The sequence below is a fragment of the Enhydra lutris genome, unplaced genomic scaffold (assembly GCF_002288905.1).
Source record: "Enhydra lutris kenyoni isolate GAN:26980312 unplaced genomic scaffold, ASM228890v2 scaffoldscaffold64, whole genome shotgun sequence".
Classification (NCBI taxonomy): domain Eukaryota; kingdom Metazoa; phylum Chordata; class Mammalia; order Carnivora; family Mustelidae; genus Enhydra; species Enhydra lutris.
This window is the reverse complement of record NW_019154148.1, coordinates 5,074,698-5,101,292: the sequence shown is the minus strand read 5'-3', so window position 1 is coordinate 5,101,292 and position 26,595 is coordinate 5,074,698. Positions and strand designations below refer to the sequence as shown.

The following is a 26,595-nucleotide window of genomic DNA, read 5'->3' as shown; positions in this document are numbered from 1 at the left end:
AGGAAGGAGAGCAGACGCAGGAAGACCAAATCAGAGACTTAACAGTCATCTAGGTAAGAGGTTACTGTGGTTTTTGTTGGAGAGGGGCTGAGATGTGGTCAGATTGGAGATATTTCTTCAAGGCAGAGCTAGCAGAATTGGCTGGCTGCTTGGATGTTGGATCTGAGCTAAGAAGACCGCAGGAACCTCGAGTGTGGTAAGGAAGGTCAATGAGGGAGAAACAAAAGGGCGGACTGGGTGGGTGTGGTACCCCCCAGATTCTGTCTGGACATCCTAAACTAGAATGCCCATCAGACTTCTAAGCAGAGCTGTTAAGGAAACAGCTAGAAATATGCATCTGGAACTCGGGACAGAAGGAAAGTGAAACACTGGGAGGCACCAGCTTATTATGGATGTTATTTACAGTCCGGAGAGAGGACTGGGGATGGAAACTGCTTTGGGACAAAGTATGGCTAGAAAGAGACTATGTCCAAGCACCCGGCGCTGCGGCTCGCCCGCTAACATTCAGCTGCTGGGAAAAGAAACAGAAACCTAGAGACGCAGGAGGAGGCGCCGGGGAGAAGGAAGGAAATGCGGGACAATGTGGCGACCTGGAAGCCAACTGAAGAAAAAACATGGAAGACGAGGGAGCAACCAACCGCGTGGTGTAGGAAGGTGAACACCTGCACAGACCCCAGACTTCACAAGGGCGCCGGAGGTGGTGGAGGCAGTGGAACCTGACGCTAGGGAGCAAGGCTTCCATTCAAACAGAGTGCTGCTTTTTGTTTTGTTCTTAAATAAAGGGACAGCTGGGACCTCGCAGAGGACGTCTGGGCGAGGGGGTGTTAAAGGACGAAGAGGTTTAGGAGCAGGTCCTTGTTAAATAAATAAAAGCATCACGAGGAGCAAATGATCACAGACCAGGTGCCCGTGACTCCGCCACCTAAGCGTGACTTCAGGTTCTGCACAGCGGACGCGCGAGCGAGGCGGTCCGGTATCAGTGAGACAGAAAAGGCAGTTACTCGGCTCCGTGTCCGGCCAACACGCTCTTCCGAGCGTTCAAGGGCCTCCTCTCCTGCCCTGACAGAGTCCTTTCCCCTCTTCCGTTCACGGCCTGACAACGGGCTCACAGCTGCCGGTCCGAAGTGCTCTTATCCAAACCCGCTTCTGGCCAAGACGCCGGCCAAACACGAAAACCCAAACCGAAAGTGTCAGCATGGGTTCCGCGGGTCCGGCTGAGGCTGGCGCAGGACGTCTCGGCCGCCTGCTTCTGTTCTGAGGTTTTTTTCCCCAGAAATAGCTGGTCAGAAGGAAACTGTGAAGCAAAGCAGAGGGCTGCGCGGACTCTCACAGCAGAAGGAGGAAAGCGCCCGCCGGCCCCAAGCCCCGCTGCCCCGCCGCCGCTCCCGCCCCGGGGCCCGCTACTCGCCTGCACAGCGGCGGCCACCACCGCGCCCCGCGACTCCCTAGTCTTCCTCTCCCCACGGGAGAAGCCACCTGCGGCGACTTCACGCGCGCCGCCGGGACTGAGGGCGCGCGACCCCGCGCGCAGGCCCCGCCCCTCGCGTGCCCACGCCCGCCCCTTCCGCGCGCCGCCTGGAGGGAGTGGGGCCCAGGTCCCGCGCGCAGGCCCCGCCCACTCCGTGCCCACGCCCACCGCCCCGCGCGCCGCGGGGAGGGAGCGGCGCCCAGGTCGGGCGCGCAGGTCCCGCCTCTCGCGTGCCCACGCCCGCCCCTTCCGCGCACCGCCTGGAGGGAGGGGTGCCCCGGTCCAGCGCGCCGGCCCTGCCCCTCGCGTGTCCATGCCCACCGCCCGCGCGCCGCCGGTTGGGCGGGGTGCCCGTGTCAGCCTGGCGCGTCCTTGCGGGTCGGCGCCAGGATGCGAGCCCGCAGAGCGTGGCCCAACGGCAACCTGGCCCAAGAACCCTCCTGGGTCTCTGCTTGGAGGGACGAGAGGGCCGGAAGTGGTGGAGCAACGGCAGTTGCGTGGGGGGGCACTGTCCGCGAGGCCAAGGGCACGCTCCATGCGTTGTTGCTGTTGCTTTTTAATGTCCCCGGGCGTCCTGGCTCGGAGGCAGTGTGCGCGGTCGATGCCAGTGTGTCTGCTCTGTACAGATCTGGTGTTGGGATGAGGGCTGCAGCCGCTGCCTTCGCGCACCCCGGACAGGACTCCCTAAACTCTGAAGGAAAGAATCCCCAGGCTTACCCAAACCCTGTACCCTTCCCGAGGTCCTGCCGCTCTCCCGGTCCTCAAGGCTGCCCCCTGGCTTCTCCTTTCCCTTTGGGGCCCTTTCACTGACTAGTGCTGTCGTCCTCCACATCCCTGGGCAGGGATGCGCGGCGCATCAACCCTTGGGAAAAAGCCAGTTTCCTCTCTAGGGTTTCTTCCGCCCAAACGAAACAGAATGGAATTCCGCTGAATATGAACGGAGATCAAAAATGCAATCAAAAATCATAAAAAGCTTTATAAAGCCAATATCTAATTCTACCCTATCTCAAGACCCCAATCCTACTCGTACCCTATCAACCCAGTTCACCAATCCTCTCTACCTCCATTTTTTAATACTGAGGAAATCCCTACTCCCTGCCAAAATTTCCTCTGCTTGTACTTCACCTGACAACCCTTCAAATCAGTGCTTTTCAGTTTTTTCACTGAAATACCACTAATGACAAGTTTGAGAAACATTTATTTTCCCATTCACCACCACGTGGCATGCATAAATCAACCCTGAGTCACCAGTGTCAAGGGCAAATTTACTTGAAGTGTTCCATTTTATATTTTAAATTGACCCAAATTTGCATTGTTCTTCATAAATATTCATGTGATATACTAAGAAAATGTGTTAAATTGGCTATGATTTTAATTGGTTTTCTCCTCAAATTATCAAGTATACATTTCAAGAAAATGCACCAGTCATTTATGCCACAAATATCCGGTATCATCTCTGTAACCGGCAGGAGGGATATAGCATCAAGAAGACATACGTGGTGCCAGTCCTCATGGAGATTTTGAATTCTAGTCCAAAAGAAAGACAAAAGAGTAAGAACAAGTAAGGCAACTCAAGATCAGGTCATTGGTCATGGTGAATGAATGACTGATATGAGCAAAGTGGAAAGAGTGCTAATTGAATCAGGGAAGAGATACCTCCTCCCCACATGTAAAATGTTTCTCTTGTGGCTTCACACCCGTGAAATGTTTGGCATTAAATGCTGTGTTTTCAAGATCTTGAACCTCTGACCTCTTTAGCTTACTCCACCATTTTCCTGGATATCTAACGTATGCCCAGCATACCCATACATAACTAGGTAAGGATGGAAATGACTTGAATATGATTAAGGAACTTGACCTGATTGACATTCATAGATTATGGCACTCAATACAATTTTAGGATACATATTCAAGTACACAGGGAACATTAACAAAATCAGACAGTAACAAAACTAGACCATATTTTTGGCCACAGAGCACATCTCAACAAAGAAAAATCAAAACAAATTAAAAAACTGAAATACAGATTTTGGTCTAGGTATTACTAAAAATACCATATATTAAACCTTGTGGGATACAACTAAAAATATAACTAGAGGGGAATTTTTTTTTTAAGATTTTGTTTATTTATTTGACAGAGAGAAAGTGCGCGCACAAGTAGAGAGAGAGGCAGGCAGAGAGAGAGGGGGAAGCAGGCTCCCTGCTGAGCAGAGAGCCCCACATGGGGCTCGATCCCAGGACCCCGGGATCATGACCCAAGCCGAAGGCAAAGGCCCCAACCCACTGAGCCACCCAGGTGCCCCTAGAGGGGAATTTCTAATCTTAAAAGTATGTATGTATTAGAAAACAAAGCCAAAAAAAAAAAAAAAAGAAAAGGAAAGAAAAGAAAAAGAAAAACAAAGCCAGAGAATCAACTTGCTAAACATCCATAACAAGAAATCGGGGGTGGGGGGGGCAGGAAATTAAATTCAAAGAGAGAAAAAAAATGTAAATAATGAAAATAAGACCAGAAGGCAAAGAAATAGAAAAAAGTAACTGAGGATCAACAAGAGTAAAAGATGGTTCTTGGAAAAGACTAATAGAATTAGTAAGTACTGGTAAAACTACTCAGGAAAAAAAAGGGACAGAAAGACACAAATCACACTAGAAGTAAAAAGGAAGCACTGCTACACTACAAATTGTAAGAAATTTAAAAGATGAAAGATATTATTAACAACTTCATTCCAATAAACTAGGTAAAATGAGCTGGGAGAGACAGTTATCATGTACCTCTGCCTCTCATGTTCCTGCGTGTCTTGCTGGGTTCATCGAGAACGCAAGACCCTGACTACTCCTTAACTGAGCCATTTCCCAGGCTGGTGTTTATAGTGAGCAACCTTGAGACATGAGGGAATGTCTCATTCCAGGACAAAGAACAGGCTTGTTTACTGCTTGCTTTAAAAGTGGTGGGTTCAAGTTCCATGTTCTTCAGACATGACCCAAACCCACTGCGTGTGTAGCACCCACCTAAGCCTCTTCGTGTCACCCTCATGGGACGTGTGACCAAGAAGAACCACTGCAAATATGCTGATGGTTACACTTGTTGCTGTGCCATGGGTAACCAAGTCCTTTGTTTCTGTGCCGGGAGTCTTGTGTTTTCTGACAGCACCCATTAAACAGCACCTAATTACTAATTTATTAGATAATTTATTAGATAGATGGTAGGTGGGCTAAAATCAAATTCCAGACCTGAAAAAATGGACAGCTGGGATTCTAGCGATGATAGAGTGAAGATGTCAAATCTCACTGTCCCCACTGCCCAGCGCGCCAAAAAAAAGTAAACTGGAAAAAATTGCCAAGCAATCATTTGAGGACTCTGGAAATTGACCAAAGGCAAACAACTGAGAATCACTTATTCATTTTTCAAAACTCTGCAAATTGTGGGCAGGAGTAGTGGGAGTCTGTTGCATTCTTTCCAGGAGCTTTTCTGATCTCCCAAACCCCACAGACTCCCCACCTGGGTTGGGGCCACACTGGGCCAGGAGCTCCACTGCTGGAGAGAGCTAACTTGATTTGCAATGGATGGCAAAAAGTTCATTCTTAATGGCGCTGGCAATAAAAATTGCAAACTTGGGAGGAAATGAATGGGGAAAGCCCACAGCTCCGCCAACCTGAAGCTGTGGTCTCGCCTGAGGTGAGCAGTAGACCAGCGGACTAACCATAAATTTAACAGGGAGACCGTGGAAACGAGAGCCACTGAGGGTCAGGATAAGCTCTTCCCATATCTCTGCATGGCTGGGAGGCTACCTACATACACACAGGGGAGACACCAGCCTGCCCCCGTAGCTTTCTGCCCTTGAACCCTGGTTCTAGCACTAACCGTGTGACTGTGGGCAAGTCGACTCAACTGTTCTGTGTTTCGGTTTCTTAGCTGATACCATGGGGGAAAAAGCACTGTTCAGAGGAGAAAATAAATTAGATCGCCTGAATGTAGAATACAGAGGAGCAGTCACGTAGTATTACAAAACAGTTTACCATGCTTCTCAGAATGTGGTATAACAACACTTCATCAGAATCCTTGCGGGGCGGTGGGGGGGGATTCCAAGACTCATTCCAGAACTAATGAATCAAAGTCTCAGGGTCAGGGGAAGGAACCTGAGAAAGGTCAGTATTTTACAAGTAGACTAGTTGATTCATCATCTCCATGTTTGAGAACTACTACTTTCAGGTAAGATATTCTAATTTTCTGTTTAGGGTCTGTGTCCAGAGAAACTATCATATTTATGCCAGGACCCCCATTGCCTATCCCACAGTAGATATTTTGTCAAGCATCTACTGAATGGTAGGGAGTTTTATCCTTAAGCTAATTGACACCCAACCCTCCAATTCTTGCAATGCAGAATAAGTAACAAATTGGGCTTAGACTCTAAACCTTTTTATTATTTATTTATTTATTTATTTTTAAAGATTTATTTATTTATTTGACAGAGATCACAAGTAGGCAGAGAGGCAGGCAGAGAGAGAGGAAGAAGCAGCCTCCCCACTGAGCAGAGAGCCTGATGTGGGACTCAATCCCAGGACCCTGGGACCATGACCTGAGCCGAAGGCAGAGGCTTTGACCCACTGAACCACCCAGGCGCCCCTAAACCTTTTTATTAATACAAAAAAAGCTAAAATTACTCTAATATTGCACAAAGCAGTGATCCTTTAAAACTACTTGAGTCATAGATTCCTTCAAGAATGTGATGAAAACCACAAACTCTCCAGAAGACTAAAGATGTACGTAAAATCTTATAAATCATTTCAAGGGGTTTACCCCATGTTAAACTAACCTTTCACGTGAAAACTGACCTGTCCATCTCCTGGAACAAGACAGTAAGTTCTTGTCTATCCCCAAATCCCTATTTCTAGGGGTAAAGCACAGAACATACTTGGCACTGAAGAGATAGTTGTTGAATGAATGAAATGAGTCACTCACTGAAAAATGGGTACATAGCATCTGGGGTGGAGGTTACCTGGAATTCCTTCCTTGAGTCACCCAAGGGTGTGGTGGAGAATCAACGAACAGAGGTTACATGTCTTATTTAAGAGCAGGTGTAATCTTGGATTTCTGGAGGTGGTAATGAGAAAAGAGGTCATTTGGACCAGTGTTCTCACTGAAGATGAAACATGAGGAAACAGTACGCATCTGCTTGAAGACATAAAAGATAGGATTTACCAGGACAAATTAAGGAAGAGGATTAGAGTTCAGCAAACAGTGCCAGAGCTCTTTTGCCCCTGTCTAAAGGAATTAGTGGAGAGGCAGAGGTGTATTTTCATCAACAATTAAGAGTGGAAAGGGAATGGTTGGGTTTGGTCTCTACCCAAAGACTGGAGCCCAAGGGTTGTAACCTGGAGTGGGGGTACAGAGTGGAGTGTAGTGGATCATCTGGAGGGGGACAGAGACTCTAAAGCCTGAGGTTCCAGACTGCTAATGACCTTAGGCACTTGGCAGAGAGAAACAAAAACCTCTCAAGGAAGATGAAATCACCCCAGGTCTCAAATTATTCTTCTTTTTTCTTTTCCCCCCCAGGGTTTCCAAGCAAACAATTAAAGACAATGCCAAGACAGCACTGAAGACCAGTGGCATGAACTAGAGACAGCAGAAACAGAACCACAGCGGGCTGTAGATATTGGAATTATCAGACACAAAGGAGAATGTATGGAAATAAAATCCTCGCTTCAAAATGCAGCAAGGAACTGGAGACCATAAAATGTCACAGAGCAGATAAGAACCTAACCAAAACCAAAACACAGACACAGAATTAAAAAATATAAAAACAAATTACAAAACTTAATGAGACTAATGGCCAATTAAATATAGCTGAGAAGTGAATTCATGATTTATAGTCACAGCAAAAGAAACCATGCAGGATACAGAGAAAATAAATGTAGAACATCTAGAAAAATGAGGATATAGGAAACACACCAAAGAACGTCTAACATGTGTTTACTTGGAGCCCCAAAAGTCAAAGAGAGAAAACAGTGGGCAGAAGCGATATTTAAAAGATTGTAGTCAAGAACTTCCCAGAACTGATGTATCAATCCACATAGCAAGATGCCAAACAAAATCCAAGAGGAAAAATACAATGAAATCTTCACAGTTTCTAAAACTGGAGAAAAGTAAACACAAAGAAAAAACCTTGAAAGCAGCCAGAGGAAAAAGATTCCGTTAGTTTCAATGGAGCAAGAGACTAATAGTTAACTTCTTCATAGCTATGATACTGAAGCCAGAGGCAATGGGAAGATAGTTTCAAGATCTTCACCCCCAAGAGAATTCCCTTTAAGAGTGAAGGAAAAAGGGGTGCCTGAGTGGCTCAGTCGGTTCAGTGTCTGCCTTCAGCTCAGGTCATGATCCCAGAGTCCTGGGATCGAGCCCCACATTGGCTTCCCTGCTCAGCGGGGAGTCTGCTTCTCTCTCTGCTCCTCACCCTCGTGCTTTCTCTCTCTCACACTCTCTCTCTCTCTCAAATAGATAAAATCTTAAAAAAAAGGCGGGGGGGGGCGGAGAAAAACAAAGACATTAAAAAAAAAAAAAATTCAAGTGAATCTGCCACGAGCCAAACTACACTAAATTGTTCCAGATGGTAGCTCAAAGACACAGCAAGAAAGAGAGAGCAAAAAAGATGGCAAATATATGGGTAAACCTAAATGAATACTGACTATACAAAACAACAGTAATGACATATTTAAAGAGATACAAAATATATGACAACATATAAACTGAGAGGGAGGTAAATGGAGTCACAAGGCAATTGTCAACAAATGTCAAAGAATTCTGATTATGCAGAGAATATATATCATTATTAAACAATGTTAATGTTATTGTTATTAAACAACGCATTTATCACTTAGCTTGCTATGCCTGGAAATTGAGACCTCTAGTTCCAAATAGTATCTGTGGGTCAAATACAAATAAAAATGAAATCAGAAAATTCTTTGAAATTAATGAGTAATTAAAAAACAGATAACCAGACGTGCAGAATGGAGTCTGTGATAGGCAGAATTCCAAGACAGCCTCTGCACTCCCTCCCCATCCCCATAGTCATACCCTTGTGAGGGCAGAACCTACCAACTTTCTTCTTACCAACAGATTGGGCAAAGGTGAAAAGATTTTGGAGATGTCGTTAATGTCCCTATTTTGTTGGCTCTGAGTAAAAAGGGAGCGCCTTCTGGGTGGTTGTGACCTCATCAGGTGAATCCTGGCTGGCCTTTTCTGAAAGAGGCTCAAAGCAGTGTCTCTCTAGCCGGCCAGGAAGCAGCATGCTGTCAAGTCCTGATCCACTTGTATGGAGAGGCAACCTCTAGTGGCGGAGGGCTGCAGGGAACTGAATTTTGTTAGCAACCTGCTGCGTGTGGAAGAGGACCCCAAGCTCCAGCTGAGAATGCAGGCCAGGTGACTCCCTGTGGCATTCTTGTGAACCCCTGAACACAGAACCCAGCTAAGCTGTGTGCAGGCTCTTGACCCAGAGACACTAGGAGATAAGAGAAGTATGCTACTGGGGACGGGCAAGTTTGTGGTCACTGGTCACAGAGCACAGAAAATAAACATACAGCTAAAATCGCATTTAAAAGGAATCCTAGTTTTGTTTTGTTTTTAAGATTTTATTTATTTATTTGATAGACAGAGATCATAAGCAGGCTCCCTGTTGAGCAGAGAGCCCGATGTAGGGCTCGATCCCAGGACCCTGGGATCATGACCTGAGCCGAAGGCAGAGGCTTTAACACACTGAGCCACCCAGGCGCCCCTGGAATTCTATTTTAAAATATGTATTAGACTAGGAAGTTGAAAATCTGAGCTAAATATTGCTAAGTAATGCAGAAAAGTGACAGATTATTTTGTTTAGTTGAAACTTGGGCTAATTCCAAACTTTGTACAAATATGCCAAGGAGAGGTGACAGCCAAAATCTTGAAGAAAAAAGGTATAAAGACTTGTTTTACCAGACATCAAGAATTTTAAAGTCTTTAGTAATTAAGGCAATATGTTACTGATGTACAGACAGACTGACCGATGGAACAGAACGAAGAGCCCAGAAATAGACTCCGGTAAATACAGGCATTTATTGATGACAAGAATTGGTATGGCAAATCAAAACAGAGAAAGATGAGCAAGGAATTAAGAAAAAAATGAGAATAAGGTTATATATCTTAGCCTGTATGTAAAACTTGATTCAAGTAAAAAACAAAATTATACTTAATTTAGAAAATGGTACAAAAGAAGATATTCGTGACTCCAGGATGGAGAAGTATGTCTTCAACAAGACACAAAACCAACAATAAAAAAAAGCTGATACATTCCATTAGGTGCAGAAAGATAAACAGACTGTTAGAAAATATTTGAAACAGTTATAACCAAAGGTTTAGCCTCCTGAATTTATAAGGGAATCCTGTGAACCAAAAAAAGTCAAAACAATCCCTTTTTTAAAAATGGGCAAATGATTTCAACTGGGACTTGAGAGCAGAGGAAATCCAAAGGGTAAGCAAAGCTGTGAGAAGAAAACAAATGAACCTCATGGAAATGCAAATTATGCAACACCAAGTAGAATACCAGTTTCTTTAAAAACATATACATGTATCTAAAAAGGTAACCAATATACATTAAAATGGTGGATTCTACAGGTGGATTGTAGTCTTTGCCCTATTACTTCTCAAATTCTTAGATGTTGCCTTTACAGTATCACACGCCCAGGAGATGTTTCAAAGTCTTCAAGTCTAACAATGCCAAATGTAGAGCCTTCCCCTGCTGCTGGTCAAAGCACTGACTGCTACAATCGCTTTGGAAAAGTGAGACATGACCTAGTAGAGATGAAGATACACATACTCCATATGCAAACAGTTCTACTCTTGGATGAATTATTCTCAAGAGATCCTACACCGGGCACCCAGGCAGCTCAGTCGTTAGGTGTCTGCCTTCAGCTCAGGTCATAATCTCAGGGTCCTGGGGTCGAGCCCTGCGTCCGGCTCTCTGCTCAGCGAGGAGTCTGCTTCTACCTCTCCTTCTGCCTGCCTCTCTGCCTACTTGTGCTCTCTCTGTCAAATAAATAAATAAAATCTTAAAAAAAGAAAAGTGGCTTGAAAGAACTACTACACAAAACTGGTAAGAATAAAAAGAAAAATAAGAAAACAATTTTCATTACTATCAGAACATTAGTTATGCCTAGTGGGGAAGGACAAGGATGTGGTCAGTTCAGGACACACAGAAGCCGACTACAGTGCTGGCAATGCCGCATTTAACCTCAGCACCGGTTATATGAATGTATGCTTTAAATTATTTCTCTTTAAATTATACATATTTAATGACTTCTATATTTTGTCAGATTTTACAATTTTAAGTTGAAAATCTTATTCAGGCAATATAATACCAACTCTTTAAAAAATATACATACACGTATCGATAAAAGTAACCGAAATACACCCAAGTGGATGGTGAATTGAGTGGATTTTACTCTTTGAACCACTGATTCTCAAATTCTTGTGTTGCCTTTTCTTTATTAAAGTAGTAATCACTAGTAGTTACCAGCGCTAAGAGGTTGTACCAGACCAGAGGTATTTTTCGTCTATCCTGATTCCAGCAAGTAATCTGATCACTTCTAATATATTATGGATAAAATGGAGAGATATGGACTGAAAAACAGCGCATTTGGTGGTGTAGGGATAACATCCTTATATTTCCTCCCCAAATTTGGAAGCAACCATGACAGAGAAGTTAGATCAAACATCACGTTTATTATTAACAAAGTTAACATGTGTTTTCAATACGTAGCAACGGAGACTGGCTAATAGTCCATATCCCTGAATTAGAGATTAATCCATGTAATCACTGGCCTAGTTAGACAACCATGGGCTTCCCCTGTGGGGAGACAGAGTTAAACTCCTTGGGCAGTAAGTCTTTAGATCCATTACGTTCTCTTTCACTTTGAGCATCCTACAATGTCTTAAGACTCCAAGTCGGTTCACTACTTATGTAACATTAGTTGCCCATAGAGCTATCCTGTCTCCCTCAACTAAGTTAAGCTCCTGGCGGTCTGGCTGTCTTACTCATTTTTGAAACTTCTAGCAGACTATGAAGTACATGGTAGATAAACACTTTCACACTTGTGTTACATATCATCTAAGAGCCACAGAACAGAGGCTATAGTGAGAACCTTAGAAACTAAAGATCAAGAGACTAGAACTGGACCAATGAGAAAAATAGAGCTATTTATTAAGTACTTCTATGTGATAGGCACTGATGCTAAGTGTTTCACAAACACCTCCCATTATAGTAGAAATTACCTTAGCAATAGATGAAGAAACAGAAATACATGGAGTTCATAAAATCCTTTGTGTGAGGTCACACAACCATGATTTGAACTTGGCTGTGACTCCAAAGCCAAAAAGCCCTGACCCGCTGTTGAGCTATACTGAAATCAAGCCAGCGAAACCTTTGGAGATCTACCCCTAGTTGGGGTGTGGAAGGCAGTGCCAGAGTGGCTGGAGAGGGTTCTGGAGCCGGACTGCCATGGGTCACACCACTGATGCTCATGACTGAGATAAAGGAAGGCTCCTTAACCTATTGTTGCCTCCATCTCCTCATCTGTGAAATGGGAAGAATATCCTTAGTTCACGGGATTATCGCTAAGATGAAATGTGTTGCTACAAGTAAAATACTTAGCATAGCACCTGACACAGGGTATGTGTTCAATAAATATTAACCTAGGTTTACTGTTCCTTCTCTGCTACTTTTGTTGAATTTTGCCCAGGAACCAGAACGTCTCCTATGACTGCATTATGAAAGGGAAGAAAAAAAACTTGAGGAAACTTGGTATCGAACAACTGCAGTTAATTTACTTAAAATAAATGAAGAGCTTTTCAGGGAACAGAGGGCTTAACTCCTTTTCACCCAAACTTTCAGTAAGAAATACACAAAGGCTAAAAAGGAGGTAGTTTAGAGGTGGTATTCTTCTTTATCTTTCTTTCTTGGCCAGCCCCTGAGATGTTTAAATGAAATACCGAACAAAAATCACTCTCTTGGGTGCCTAGGTGGGTCAGTTGAGCATCTGTCTCTTGATTTCAGCCCAGGTTATGATCTCAAGGTTGTGAGATCGAGCCCTGAGCTGGCCTCCACACTGGGTGTGGAGCCTGATTTAAAAAAAAAAAGAAAAAAAATCACTCTCACTACAAACTATAGCCCAAGCTGCAAGTTTGTAAGGAGCTTTAAAAAGACAAATCCTGAGAGAAACAAGTGAAGTCAGTTTGTTGAAAGATTTTTTTTTTTTATTCTACAAGAATTGATTGGTGCGATCCCAGAGAACCAACATCTGGTTAGAGAAATTTTTCTTTTCAGAAGTAAATGAAAACCCCCTTTGAATTATTTATATATTAACTTGTTTAATTTTTTAAAACAATAGTCATAGGGTCTGCTTTGTCCTATTTAACTACAAATGTTACACATTTACAAACTGAAGCAAAAATGGATGTACAGAGATTTAAATGAAATCTTTCAAAGATAAAACTGCTTTTTCACTGTATTTTCAAAGTCGATTATCTTATCAGTCAGGATGAAAGCTGTGAACCACAAACCATTTGTTTCTTTAATAGAAAAAAGAATGTTTAGATTATTAGCAAAGTAATATCTTAACACAGTTGGAATTTTAGTAATAAACTTATGTATCAAGTCCCTTTCCATTGTTTATTTTACTTTAAAAATATATACAGCTAGTGATGTTAAATATATATTCTGAGCCATCTGTCTAAACATAAATATTTGGGAAACTCAAACTGTTCCAACAAGTTATGAAAGGATTAAAGAAAAAAGATGAGCTACAAATTACATAGTAGGAGGAAGAAAGAAAAAAGGTCTTGACATTTAGGTCTGGATAGAGATGTATTTTCTAATTTATCTATACACACCCGGTTCAGTACCGACAGCCATCAAACTTGAACCAGTTATATACAGACGAGACTAAGCCTGTACTATCCTCTACAGCAGGTGACGGGGCGATTTCAGAAATTTTAACAGGTCTCAAGAGTGCCATCAGAAGTTATTTATGGTGGTAGTCCAGTATGATGAGGTTTTGATAGGCACAGATCAAATGACTGCATTACTTTTGCTAACTCCGGGCACTGATGGTACCCAGCTCTGCTTCGTTATGGTGTTAAGTGTCTGAAGGCGATAGAGCAGATAGGCAATGAGAGAGAAGGACACTGGACATACGCCCTTGCTTATCAGTCACATTAAAGCTAGCGCTGAAAATGTGCCAATCTATGTAGAGGGACACTTACAAAGCTGCAGGACAAATCTACTGCAAGAACCCAAACAGATAAATCTGCAAAATCTTAGACTTCCATTGCTGATACACAGTCTAAGGAGCTGCTACTTGGTCTTAGAAATTTTTAGAATTCAAGGGTTGAAAACGGGTTCGTCCCTTGCTACACAGTGGGTATCTGAAGTTAGCAAGCATGACAACTGTGAATTCGTTTTGCTCTGACATGCAGAAGCATATATGCTTTTCGAAGACGGTTAAAGACAGCTTAGCATTAGGAATTAATTTCTAGTCTGCAGTGCTAAGTGGCTCGAACTGCTATTCAATCAGTATGCTAGCTTTGTGTCACTTACCAGAGGTGTCTCTACAATAGGACAGCCTTGTTTAGCACTCCACAGTCTTGGGTGGGGGAGGAAGGGAGGGCAAAAAGCTGCTGCATTTTTTTTTTTTTTTAACAGCAGAAAAGCTTTAAACACCTATAGTTTCGCATTTGTCTCGTATTCTCTTCTGGAACACCTGAACAAATCTTATTTCGATCAGCTCAGTCTACACAAATTATAAAATACAAACACAGTCTAAACCCTATAGTGTACAGAATATGCACTGTTTAATATTCATTAAATGCAGTACAATTGATGAAGATTATCAAATAAGAAACACACAGCATTCTAAAGTTTTAAATCATCTTGGGGTGGCTAACCAGAGATTGTACAAATTACATGTGCAAGACAAAAACCAAAAACCAAACCAAACCAAACCAAGAAAGAGAGGAAAAAAAACCCAAAGAAACTGACTTCTCACTGCATCACACCCATCAGGATAAAATATATGGCACTTTTACTATACAAATATTACAACTGTTAATTTAAGCCAGGAATGACTCAGACATTGAAACCACATTAGGGCCCGAACCAGCCAATCAAAATGTTAAAATGAAACAGACCACCTTTTGTCTCTGTAAAAGCACTGAAAATGTAATTATGTGCCGGTAACTCACTAAAACTTTTCTCATTTCATTTGCCTCCCATTATAGAATCATATTTTTCTGTAATTACTCTACCTGTTTAACAGTCTAATTTTTAAGGCCTGTATAAACTGTTACACTATTGAAACATACTATTTTCCCTGTGGTAAGAATGTCTTCATGAAAAAAAGAACATATCTGCTTATAAGTCATAGAATAAACACAAAAACCAAAAATCTGACATTTCCCAAACTAGCAAGAAATAAATTATACCATGATGCATCAATTTAAAATTATATCAATATTAACTAACATTTCCACGGTGGCTCCCCCCACCCCCAAATTAAACAGTGCAGAATAGGGCCTGGGCTACAGTTAATCACGTTTGGTTTTCTGAAAAACAAAACTTTACTATAAACAATTAAAAGGTAATTTTCTTCCTCCACAACACACAAGACATTAAACTGAAGGTTTTTAAAATATCCACTACCTATAAGAAAAGTACTTTTAAATGGCTAAAAGGAATCAAAATACCAAAGTTTAGTGTGCGAAGAGTAGATAGAAACAACCAAGAAAAGATCACTGGTGCTGACTATTTAACGTGGGGAGCCCAAAATAAGTTCCAAAGTTTTTCTACCTTTACAAATAAAAAAAGGTGTCCTTTCCACAGTTTGGGGATATGCACGGTACATCACCCCCCAACAAGTGTATGAGGAAGGTTTAAAAATGTTGCCAATATTAAGTTCTTCGGTACCTACAATTAATTAGAGGACAGCAATATTATGGTGGCAATGGTGTGTCAACTCTCAAACCGTAGTTAGGATCCGACTCGAGTTGTGGTGGTTCTTTTATCTGAGAAAAAGCTTTTCAGGAGAAACACCTGCCCTATGCTGACCACCAGGAGAATGAGGGCTTCTCCTACAGACCAGTAGGCCACTCTGGTATTTAGGTCTTCTGCTCGGCTTCGGCCTTGAGCTTCTCTCAAACGGAAGTGAGTCTGATAGTCGATGACAGACTTTAGAGCTTCGTGAATGGAGACACAGGCAGATTCCATCTAAAGAGAAAGATTTCCAGTTAGTATGTGTAACTCATCTTTCAATCTTATCTCCATTCCTCATTTGATTAGCCGTTACCGAAGTGGCTCTGGCTCGCTCACTCGTGCAGGCCAGTGGTGCTGGCCATGCCGCCCTCCTGGCCAGGCCCCCCGAGGGCAACTCCTGAGGCCGGAGATTCAGGGAGGAGGCGGTTGCTGTAGCAGCGCTCAGGTGCTAGATGGAACGCTGAGCTAAGAGCGGCAGGAACACTTAACAGTTACGGTTGGTGGTGACAGAATTTCAAGTTCAGGTTCCTCCATGAGGAAGACTTAGGAGGATGAGAATGGCAGGTCAGTAAATTTGATGAGTAAGAAGACAAATCAAAACCCAAATGTCTACAAAATAAACCAAGTATGACACAAAAATAGATTGAATCAGTCAAAGTTAACGATTTTAAAAGCAGTTGAGTCTGAGAGTGATCAGTCAGAGCATCAAAGTCTTTCATTTTTTAATTTACCCATTTGCTAAATATGTCTCCTTCCTCCTGCCAGTCAGCGGAACCTATAGGACCGTTCTCAAAGGGAAGAAGTTCCAGCTTCACCATGTCATCAGTCTGTAAGCCGTCACCTGACGGCACCTCACCTCTCTACACGTTCATCACGTGATCTGCTTCGAGAAGGGTTGAATGTCTAAACTTTCTTTTATACAGCAGAGTTTAGTATTCTTCTACTGCTGAAAACTTAATTCTAGTGATGAAATACACACTTTATTATTTTTATATGTTTTATCATATAATTATATATTATTTTATATAATATATATTAACTATCTATATATTATATTAGTATGTACTATTTAATATTATATAATATTTATACAATTATTAAATTATACTTATTCTATATCACAAACCATATATTAAGAATTTAAAAAAATAATCAGGGTTTTTTCCCTCATCACTACGGAAGGAACGTATATTATGCACAGCCATACAAAGGAAAAACATTTTTATGACACAGGTCAGTGACAAGGACCACTGAGTGTGGGAAGCACGGGGAGGAAGGTGGTGAAGATTACTACTTTCCTGTATTCTGGAAAATTCTCCACTAAATGAAGTTCATCTTAGCAACCTTCCAACATTCCTTTCTGTTCCTCTCTCTCCTTTTGGATCCCAAAATCGTTAAGCTAACTCAGTCACTATAATACCTCTACGTTACAAAGTTATTTGGTCTCACGTCTCCTAACATGTTTATAACTTTTACAGCTTCTTTTACTTCTTTTACTCCTTTTACTAATAAATCCACAGAATCTCTCCAAAGATTCTGGGAATATTTTTTTCCTGCTTAATTTTAATGAAGGAATACAGACACTGGAAAAGAATTCAAACATTTAACAAAGTTCTTCCAAAGTAAGTATGAAAGAAATCATTTATAAAAATATTCCATTAAAACGGTTCTAACAAGCGCGAGAACTTATGTGGTCCACAGATTGCAGGTGTCTATTAGAATACCCGACATCTTTGTTATTCTTGTTTAGGCCCCGAGGAATCAAAGATTAGCAGAAATGTGCTAAAATGAATGCCTTCTAATTTGTGGTAGGGGGCTACAGATGTGCTTCCCCCGATCTCTACTTTCCAAGCATTGTCAGAATGATATGCGAGCTAACCCTGGAAGTATGCACAGAAGTAAGGACCTGACACAAATTCAGAATGTTTAAGGACTCCCTGAAGCCTGACATAGAGTGAGGGTTAAGAAGTGCTGGATGAAAGAAAATCACACAAATTAAGGGACCAACAAAAACTATTCATATAGTTTTTGAGACAGAAAATGTAGGGAAAAAAGGGAAACCCTAAGCAGTTATGTTCATATTCAAGTTCACATTCAGAAGAGCACAGTCCAATGAAACCTCATGTCAGTAAAGAACCCACGACTAATCTTGTTTCACCAACAAGTATTCCTCACCTATTTTCCTCCCCGCTCTAATTAACTTAAGGCAAATCCCTTGTGTGTTATCATTTCAGTGATACTCTAACACTTTCTACTCATTTCTGAAAGGCAACCCTGAAAACTGTAACCCCAGGGGCATTATCGCCCATAAAATAATCAAAAATAGTTTTTAATATGTTTCAATTGAAAGTTAATGTTCAAACTTCCCCAAGTATCTCAAAAGAGTTGTTTCCAAATCGGAATCCAAACAACTTGGACACAGTCACTTGGTTGGTGTGTCTTTTAAGTCTACTTGAATCTTTAGGTTCTCTTCCTGCTTCTTTCCCTTCCTGTCTGTTGGAAGAAATGGGTCCACCGTCCTGCAGCATTTCCAACATCCTGGATTTTGCTGACCATGTATCCTTATGGTGTTCCTCCAGCCTGTTTTCCCTGTAAACTGGTATTGGAGCAAGAGACTTGAAGGGATTCAGACACAATGTTCTGGATGGGAACACTTCCCAGACAACGCTATGTACGTCCTCAATGCAAAGACACACAGAAGACACACAACGCCTAGTTATCTCTCCATCTGGGATTGGTCATTAGGTTGAGGTGGTGTCAGTGTGATCCAGTCACTGGAAACCTCCCCTCAGCCTTTCACCTAGTGGTTTAGCAGGGACCGGTAATCCCGGTCTACTCCAAACCCGTCGCCTTCCTAACAGGTGGAAAACAGGAATTTATAACAACTCTATAATTTTTCTGCATTTACCAGCTGCTAATTTTTTTTTCACTTTAAGGTGTGAACTACCTGCTTTGTAAGTATCACTACTGTATGAGGGACTTATTCGCTCTTTGAAAGGAGAAAAGTTAAGACTAAGAAAAAATTAAAAATGTGAGATGAATAAATGGATAAAAAATACCAATTGTTGGGGTGTCTGGGTGGCTCAGTGGGTTAAGCCTCTACCTTCGGCTCCGGTCATGGTCTCAGGGTCCTGGGATCGAGCCCCACATCAGGCTCTCCGCTCAAGAGGAAGCCTGCTTCCCCATCTCCCTCTGCCTGCCTCTCTGCCTGCTTGTGATCTCTCTCTCTCTCTCTGTGTCAAATAAATAAATAAAATCTTAAAAAAAAAAAAAGTAATTCCTCATTGTACTATTAAAAACAAATACCAACTGCTTTATTACCATGTATTTCTTATATTTATCTATTCAGGCTTTTAGGGCAAGCTACCTTCCTATACAAATTAAAATTCATGAAGGTTAAGTTATAAACAAGGGCCCCAAAGATAAATCTTCTTACAAAGCAAAGTGTTGGGACGCTTGGGTGGCTCAGTCGTTAAGCACCTGCCTTTAGCTTGGGTCATGATCCCAGGGTCCTGGGATCGAGCCCTGCATCAGGCTCCCTACTTAGCGGGGAGCCTGCTTCTCCCTCTGCCTGCCTCTCCCCTGGCTTGTGCTCTCTCTCTCTCTATCAAATAAATAAATAATCTTTAAAAAACAAGACAAAGTGCCATTCTTACAGGATGCTAAAATTCTAAAAGCACGAGCATGTAAATACATCCTGTTAATGCTTACAGTAGGTTTAGGAATTAAGGCTCTTACACATTATTCAAAACTGCCTCTATGACTTTGGCCAACAGACTAACTAGAACCTGGGAAGAATGAAATACCAGTTTAAGGTCCTAACAAGTAGATAGTAAACAATTCCTCTGGATACCCAACTGAGTCTCTTTTAGATACAATCTAAGCTCAGACTACATTTAAACTGGAAATTAAAGAGCCCTTCTCATCACCTGAGCAGCATCTGTTCATTGACTTTCAATTTCTTTCCTTATCTTTCTCTCCTTAAGGTCTTCTTCAAAATAAAATCCAATCTACCTTTATCTTCCTTAACTTTTTTTTTTTTTTTAAGATCAATTGATTTATTTTAGAGATGGAAGGGGCAGAGGGAGACAGAAAATCCTCAAGTAGACCCCCAAGCCAAGTGCAGAGCCCTACTCAGGACTCAATCCCAAGACCTTGAGACCCTGAGCCAAAATCAAGAGTCAACTGCTTAACCAACTGAGCCACCCAGGCGCCCTTTACCTATTTTCTGTTAGATGACTTACCACTAATCTTTAATATTTTACTTTAAGTTACAGCAAACACTATTCTAATAGCAGCATGAATTGACACTAAACACTGGTATAACACTGCCTGAGGCGTATTTATGCATCAATTAAGGCATCATTTTATTTCCAGTTAATGAAATCATATCCCTCCATGCCTTCACAATGTGGGAGCACTGTCCAGTCTTCCTAAACTTCTTTTCCCACTGAAGCGATCCTCCTATTTCAAGGTTTTTCTTTACACCTTAAAGTTCATAACATCCTTTAACAGTGGTTTTCACCAAAAATGTCCAAAGTTCTATGTGAAAGGCTTAATCTACTGTAAGAACTAAGATAGATCTTAAAGATTGTGTAAAAGCCTCAAACTTCTGTGTTCGTCAGTAAGTTAAGGCATATTAATTTATGCTTCCCCCTCTTTAAACACACCACTATATTGCTGACGTTTTATTTACCTGAGTAAGAGCACTGACTCGGTTCTCGCTAGGAAACAAAGGTGGGTCTTCTCCAACTTGAAAATCAAAATAGACGGTTTTGTGTGTGAAAGTAGAAAATTCATTGCTGAAACAAAATTTGTATGTCCCATTTTTGGAGGCTGTGAAGGTAAAGCTATCATACTGTTTCTTCATCTCTTTGTATAACACGTTACCATCAGGATCTTCTAGTCGACAGTCTACATCATAGTGACCGCCAGTAATCACCTGTAGAGAGAAGGGGGAGAAAGGAACACATCATTGCAACTAATGAGTTTGAGAAAGTAACCAGATTTCCTGTTAAAATGACAATAAGGCTATTGGCAAAGGTTTTTCCCTATCACAGGCAATTTTACTTTTTTTTTTCAATCCAGCAGGGGATGGAATTTGGGAGGCAGATGTCAGTTCAACTGAAGCTTTATAGAAACCAAACAAATTTCCTTATGACGAGAGAGGGACTAGCTAACCAGCCAGGCAACTGTTCTAGTAAAGGGAGGGAATCACTCGATTCTCCCAATGACCCTATAAGAGAGGGATCTTGGCTCTCCATCTGACAGGCTGAGAAATGGAGTTAAGACAAGCAACCTACCCAAGAGTGCTCATCTAGCAAAAGGCCGAGGCAGAACCTGAATTCTAAAGTCAGATTCTTGTCCCTTAAGCTCACGGTCATGTAATATTCTCCCTCCCCAAATCTTCTCCTGTGATTTCCTCTCAGCACCATCCAAGCACACACACAGATAATTCAGTAAAGTAGGAAAGCAGACCGGCCCCTGGCATGACACCCCAAGCATGTTTCTATTACAGAACTTCAACTCATTTTACTGATGAATTACAGATGGGTTTGTTTCATAAGTGCTTCTATAAGTCAGTTATATGGAATGTGATACATATTTTGTTTTGAACTACATTATGAACTGAATAGACTTCTGGGGTATCTAAGAGTTTATCATTATTTTACATATTTGTTCTCCAAAGAAACATTAAGGACTAAACTATATTGTCTGTACACTTGTGATTAAAGCAAAAACAAAACAGAACAAAACAAAAGCAAACAAATCTGCTTATCTGGAAAGCTTGTATTTTAGAACAAGCTCGTTTGGAAAGAAAGCTGGGGTGGGGGAGGTAAATGAAATGTTCTGAAGAGGATTCTGGAGCTGTTTTCAAGGGCTTATACTCAATCAGTTACAGTTGATAGGCCATCAGGGTTGCACAGATGGGCAGGAAGAGTTTTCCTGAGGTAATGGGATAGGCATAGTCAGAAAAGGATTAGGGAGGAGAAAGGCCTCCTTATAGGAGGGAGAAATAAGCAGGAATAGAGAGGGAGGGGCACAGGACATAGGAAAGAAAGGGTGCAAGCTGCAAAGTTGGGAAAGATATGAGAGACATGCATTTGAGGGCTCCCAAGCACCCGAGATGGGGACGGGGGTGGGCACAAGCCTGTACTTTCAGGCTTGAACCCTCTTGGTTAGCTTAATATTGACTTTATAGATTTGTAGGACAGAGATCCAACTCTGCACTTCAAAGAAGGACTGGCTGCTAATGTGACCTTTTGTCATGTAGGAGACAAGACCAATAACTGAACTAACTACAAGATCATTATGATAATTAAATGAAGTATAATTATGTACTGAGGGAACTGCAAAAATAGACATATATTAACATAGGGATATAATGTTTTGACATAAAAAGCGTCTTAACAATTAGACATTTACCACTCCTCCAAATGTCAACCTTTCCTCCAAGTGAAAATCATGACTTTAATAAAGATTTTATTTATTTATTTGACAGACAGAGATCACAAGTAGGCAGAGAGGCAGGCAGAGAGAGGAAGGGAAGCAGGCTCCCGGCTGAGCAGAGCCAGATGACCTGAGATCATGACCTGAGCTGAAGGCAGAAGCAGTTTTTTATAAATCCAAGTGTTCACATGTGGCCGCTGTATTTGATCATCAAATGTATACACAAATGGACACAAATGTGTACACAAAGGGCCAGAACTGATCATCATGCCACTTCTCCTCCACCAAACTTTAAAACAAATAATCTTATTTCAGATTTAAAAAGTACCCCTTCACAATCTGTGTGGTCACAGAAATTAGAAACTGGGAATCATCCCGAAGTGTCCCTACTTGTCCAGTTCTCACAGAAATCTCTTGACGTTACTGCCTCTCTCAAATTCATCCCATCTCTTCCATTCCTAATCCAAGGCCTACCCTAGATAGGACTAAAGGCACAACTTCCTAAAAGGTCTTCCCACAACCCGATCTCTCCTCCCTCCAACCCAGGGGTTCATTCTCAGCCTCAGCTCCCTTAGGGCTGGATAATTCTTCATGGGAACGGACTGGGTGGCCCTGGGCACCGCAGCCTGTTGAGCAGCCTCTCTGGTTTCCAACCCCCAGATGCCAGTAGCCTCCCCAATCCCCACATGTGGGGGGGGGGCAACCTCCCCACCTCCCCATCCCTCATTCGCTTAAAACCTTTTCTCAATTCCTGTGACCTCCAGAAAAGTGCAAACAATGCCAAACTACGCCTCTGCACCTCCTTCAAGGTAGCCTTGGCACCTCTTTTATACCCTTCCTCACTCTGTGTTCCAGAAATAGCAGAGGGCCAGAAGGTCTCTGAACCAGTCTGTTCTACACCTGCATGAACAGCCACAGGTTAAACAGGTGCTGTCTGTTAAAGAATCAGGACCCACAATGGCAATGCTTACCAATCTACAGCTTATTACAGGAGAAAAATAGAAACTACCAGAGTCAACAGCTGTCTCACAGAAAGAGATTGGGAAGTTAGGTGTGGGTTCCTTCGTCCTCCCTCTGTGAGGGCTGAAGCCGGACACAGACTCTCAGATGAGGAAGCACCCAAGTGTGCAAAGAACCAGTGAGCCAGTGAACCTTGGAACCAGTGAGCCCCAAAAGGAGGCCTGGCTGGGTTTTTTTTTTTTTCCTATTTTGCTGGTCACATCGAGATATTCCTACCTAGTAACCAGTCTCGACAGCACAGCCTTTTAGGGAGGCAGTTTCAGCAAGAGCGTTCATCATCGATCTGTTACCCATAAACAGTGCTGACAAACTGGTAGGATCGACCGCTAGTGCTACTGGATCCACAGTTACAAAGCAACACTAGTACTCACCGTATTTCGTGGGGGCTCAAGCTGATTTCAGGAATTGAGTCTCACAGTCTACCTGCCTAGGATGCCCTTCCCCCTCTGCCATCTTGTAGAGTAAGTTCTGTATCTCCTAGACACAGCTCAAACATCAGCCCCTCAGCTACCTTTCCCTTGAGGATCCCTCTGCCTTTGGCCAGCACTGTACCGAGCGTGCACTTTCGCTCTTGCCTTTAACACTGCATGACGGTAACGTATCCATGGAAGCTCCCGGAGGTCAAGGTCGGTCAGTCTTATTGATCTTTGGGAAGTGGTGTGTGTCTTAAAGGAGTTGAGAATTTAACCTGGGACTGCATACTGATTCTGCTCCTGGCTAAGTTTTGTGACCCTGTTTAAAGCTTCCAAAGCCTCAGCTTTGGAAGTAAAAAAGAACTGTTATCTATATTCTGCTACATAAAAGATCTACTTTTTTTTAGCCTAGAATAGTAGTGGTAGTGTTCTCAGCACCAAGCACAGTGTCTGGCACTGACACGTGAAACACACACTTCCATACTGCCACCCTGCCATCTTCTTTTCCGTACCCTGGTTCTGATCCATAGAGTTAAACAAACCAAAGGGTGATCCTTAGCCTCCCTCCCTTCACTCACAAAAGCCAAATCACCACCAAGTTCTTGATTTCACCTACTAACTTCTCTCCAATCCCTTCACTTTCCTCCTTCCCCACAGCTCCCATCCTAGAAGGCTGACCCACTCTAGTACTCTCCGCATCGGTCTTCCACAACCACTCTCCAACACTCTAATATCTCTACCTGCACAAGTAAATATCCACATAACTACCCAAAACACCTGGATCACAGCACTGCACTGCTTACAACCCTGAGAGCTCTCCCATACTCTTAGGAAAAACTAAAATCTTTAACGAGGCCAGCAAGGCACATGGTCTGGCCCCTGACCTCCCTTCCTCTGGCTCCTTATTCCCAACTATACTGGATCTCTCAATGGTCCTCAAATACCCAGTCACTCCTGGTACATACCAAAGTATGTACAACTAATCTTTTAGAGTTGAGCTTAAAATCACTTTCTAAAGGAAGCCATCCTCGCTCCCAAAGATAGATCATTTAACCTCCTATTTTCTGCTCTTAAAGCAGTCTTTTTTTTTTTTTTTTAAAGCAGAGTCTTGATGAATGGGCAATTACTAAGAAAAGAGTAGGATGGGGGTGGGGAGGGAAAGGGTAGGATGGGTAGGGAATCAAAAATGATGGCAGTGACCCAAGCTTTTTTGAACCACTTCTGTAATCACCAGCACCTACCACTCAACAGCTACTCATATGTTAAGGCAGCCTACCAAGGAAAATAGAAATAAAGATTGTTGTAACAAACTTAATAAACTACATTCTGTGAATTAAAGCCCGTTTTCTATAAAATCCCAAAGACAAAAAGGGGCCTCTCACCGATCACACCTCTTCGTTCTACACCTTTGGCAGGTGCTCACCCGGCCTCTGATGGAGCTCTTCCCATGAGAGGGGGCAGAATTCACCTAAAGTCCTAGTAACATCAGTGGGAAAAGACACTGGCCGTCCTTCAAATCTGATTAAACTGGAGGTGCGGGTCAGGGAGAGCAGGGGACGGGACACTGAGCGCCACAGAACAGGAAGAACTTTTTCTTAAGAAAGGAGAGTCTTTCAAGGAGGGAAGTTCGACTGGCGTTGAAATGCAGGCCACCGGAGCATGGAAGGACAAGTAACAGCTACAGGAAGCATTTCTGGAATCCACGCATTTTCCTATCTGGTCTAAAATGGCCCTCGCCCCAGGTTTAGAACAGGACAAGCCAATGCCCCGCATCGGCTACCTAGGATTCCTGACTCGGCCAAAGAACGGAAAAACCACGGCAGGAGGGAGGCCGCAAGCAGGATGCAGCCCCGACCCCGGAACCGCGAGCTGAGGCCCCTGGACTTCGAGAGCACGGAGTACCTGGAACTCGAGGGTGCACTTGGTGCCCTGCGTGATGTCCTCGTAGAAGCACTGCTTGGCATTGTCCGGCAGCTCGAAGGTGATCTCGGAGGCGCCGCCGGGCCCCGGCACCAGCAGCAGCAGCGCGAGCAGCCTGCAGCCCCAACGGCCCGCGGCGGCCGCCCAGCGCTGCGCGGACCCCGGCCCCGGCATCCCGAGGCGACGGCGGCGGCCTCAACGGAGCTGCGGGGAGACGCAGGGTCAGGTCGGCGCCGACTCGCCGCGCGCTGCAGGCCTCAGCCCGGGCGGCCCGCGAAGACGCACGGCAGAGTCGCTCCGAGCCTCGGGGAGATTCGGGAGGAGGAGCTAGCCGCTGGGTGCCGACGAGCGGTGCGCAGGGACCCGGGCCTGGCGCCGGGAACGACCTACAGAGCGGAGATAAGGCCGGCACTGCACCGGCGGAAAAGGCCCGAGATGGCCGGAAGTAGGGCGAGCGCCTGGAAAAAGGGGGCGGGGCCTGAGGCACCTGCTCCAGCAACCCGGATGTGCTCTCCCCGCGCAGAGGCGGAGAGGCGTTGGAGTGTGTACGTGGAAGCTCGCGAGACGTCGGCTTCGCTGCGGCCGGCTCGGGAGGCGAGGGGCGGGGCCATCGTCCTGAACGTGGCGGGGCGGGGCCAGAGAGAAGGGTGTGTCCCGCTGGTGTCTCGGTGGGGCGTGCCGCCTGCAGGTACCACGTCAACCGCTCTGCTTCAGCGTTTCCATCTGTACAATGAAGACAGTACTACCTTACCCAGCATTATTACAGGGCTTCAGTACTTGCAGAGGGCACCTTACTTTTTGGTATTGTAAGCACTCAATAAGCTTTTGTTAAATAAAAATAAACGTCATTTGAGCGCTCCTTATCAGGCACCGTGCCAAGCGTATTACACAAGTCCTTCTGCGCAGTCAGGTATGATGACACCTATTTTCATGATGAGTAAATTGAGGATCCAAAAAGTTGAGTAACTTGACTATGATCACAGCCTGGTTTGTGCTGGAGTGCTTTTAAAAAAAACTCTAGGTGGGGCGCCTGGGTGGCTCAGTGAGTTAAAGCCTCTGCCTTCAGCTCGGGTCATGATCCCAGGGTCCTGGCATCGAGCCCCGCATGGGGCTCTCTGCTCCGGGGAGAGCCTGCTTCCTCCTCTCTCTTCCTGCCTGCCTCTCTGCCTACTTGTCTGTCAAATAAATAAATAAAATCTTTAAAAAAAAAAACACCAAAACAAAACTCTAGGTAATAGTGATAGTAACAAACGTGTTGATTTCTTAAATTATACAT

The 26,595-nt window shown here is 43.5% G+C and overlaps 1 protein-coding gene across 1 annotated transcript; it reads right to left on the bottom strand.

Annotated features, from left to right (window-relative positions):
- Positions 1-14,168: 14,168 nt before the first annotated feature.
- LOC111158885 (transmembrane p24 trafficking protein 7) lies at positions 14,169-25,753 on the bottom strand. The gene is made up of 3 exons (XM_022521183.1): positions 25,302-25,753; positions 20,213-20,458; positions 14,169-15,750 (listed from the first exon to the last, which is right to left on the bottom strand). Exons 1-3 carry the CDS (start codon positions 25,491-25,493, stop codon positions 15,514-15,516), a joined length of 675 nt encoding a protein of 224 aa, XP_022376891.1. The 5' UTR covers positions 25,494-25,753; the 3' UTR covers positions 14,169-15,513.
- Positions 25,754-26,595: the final 842 nt, after the last annotated feature.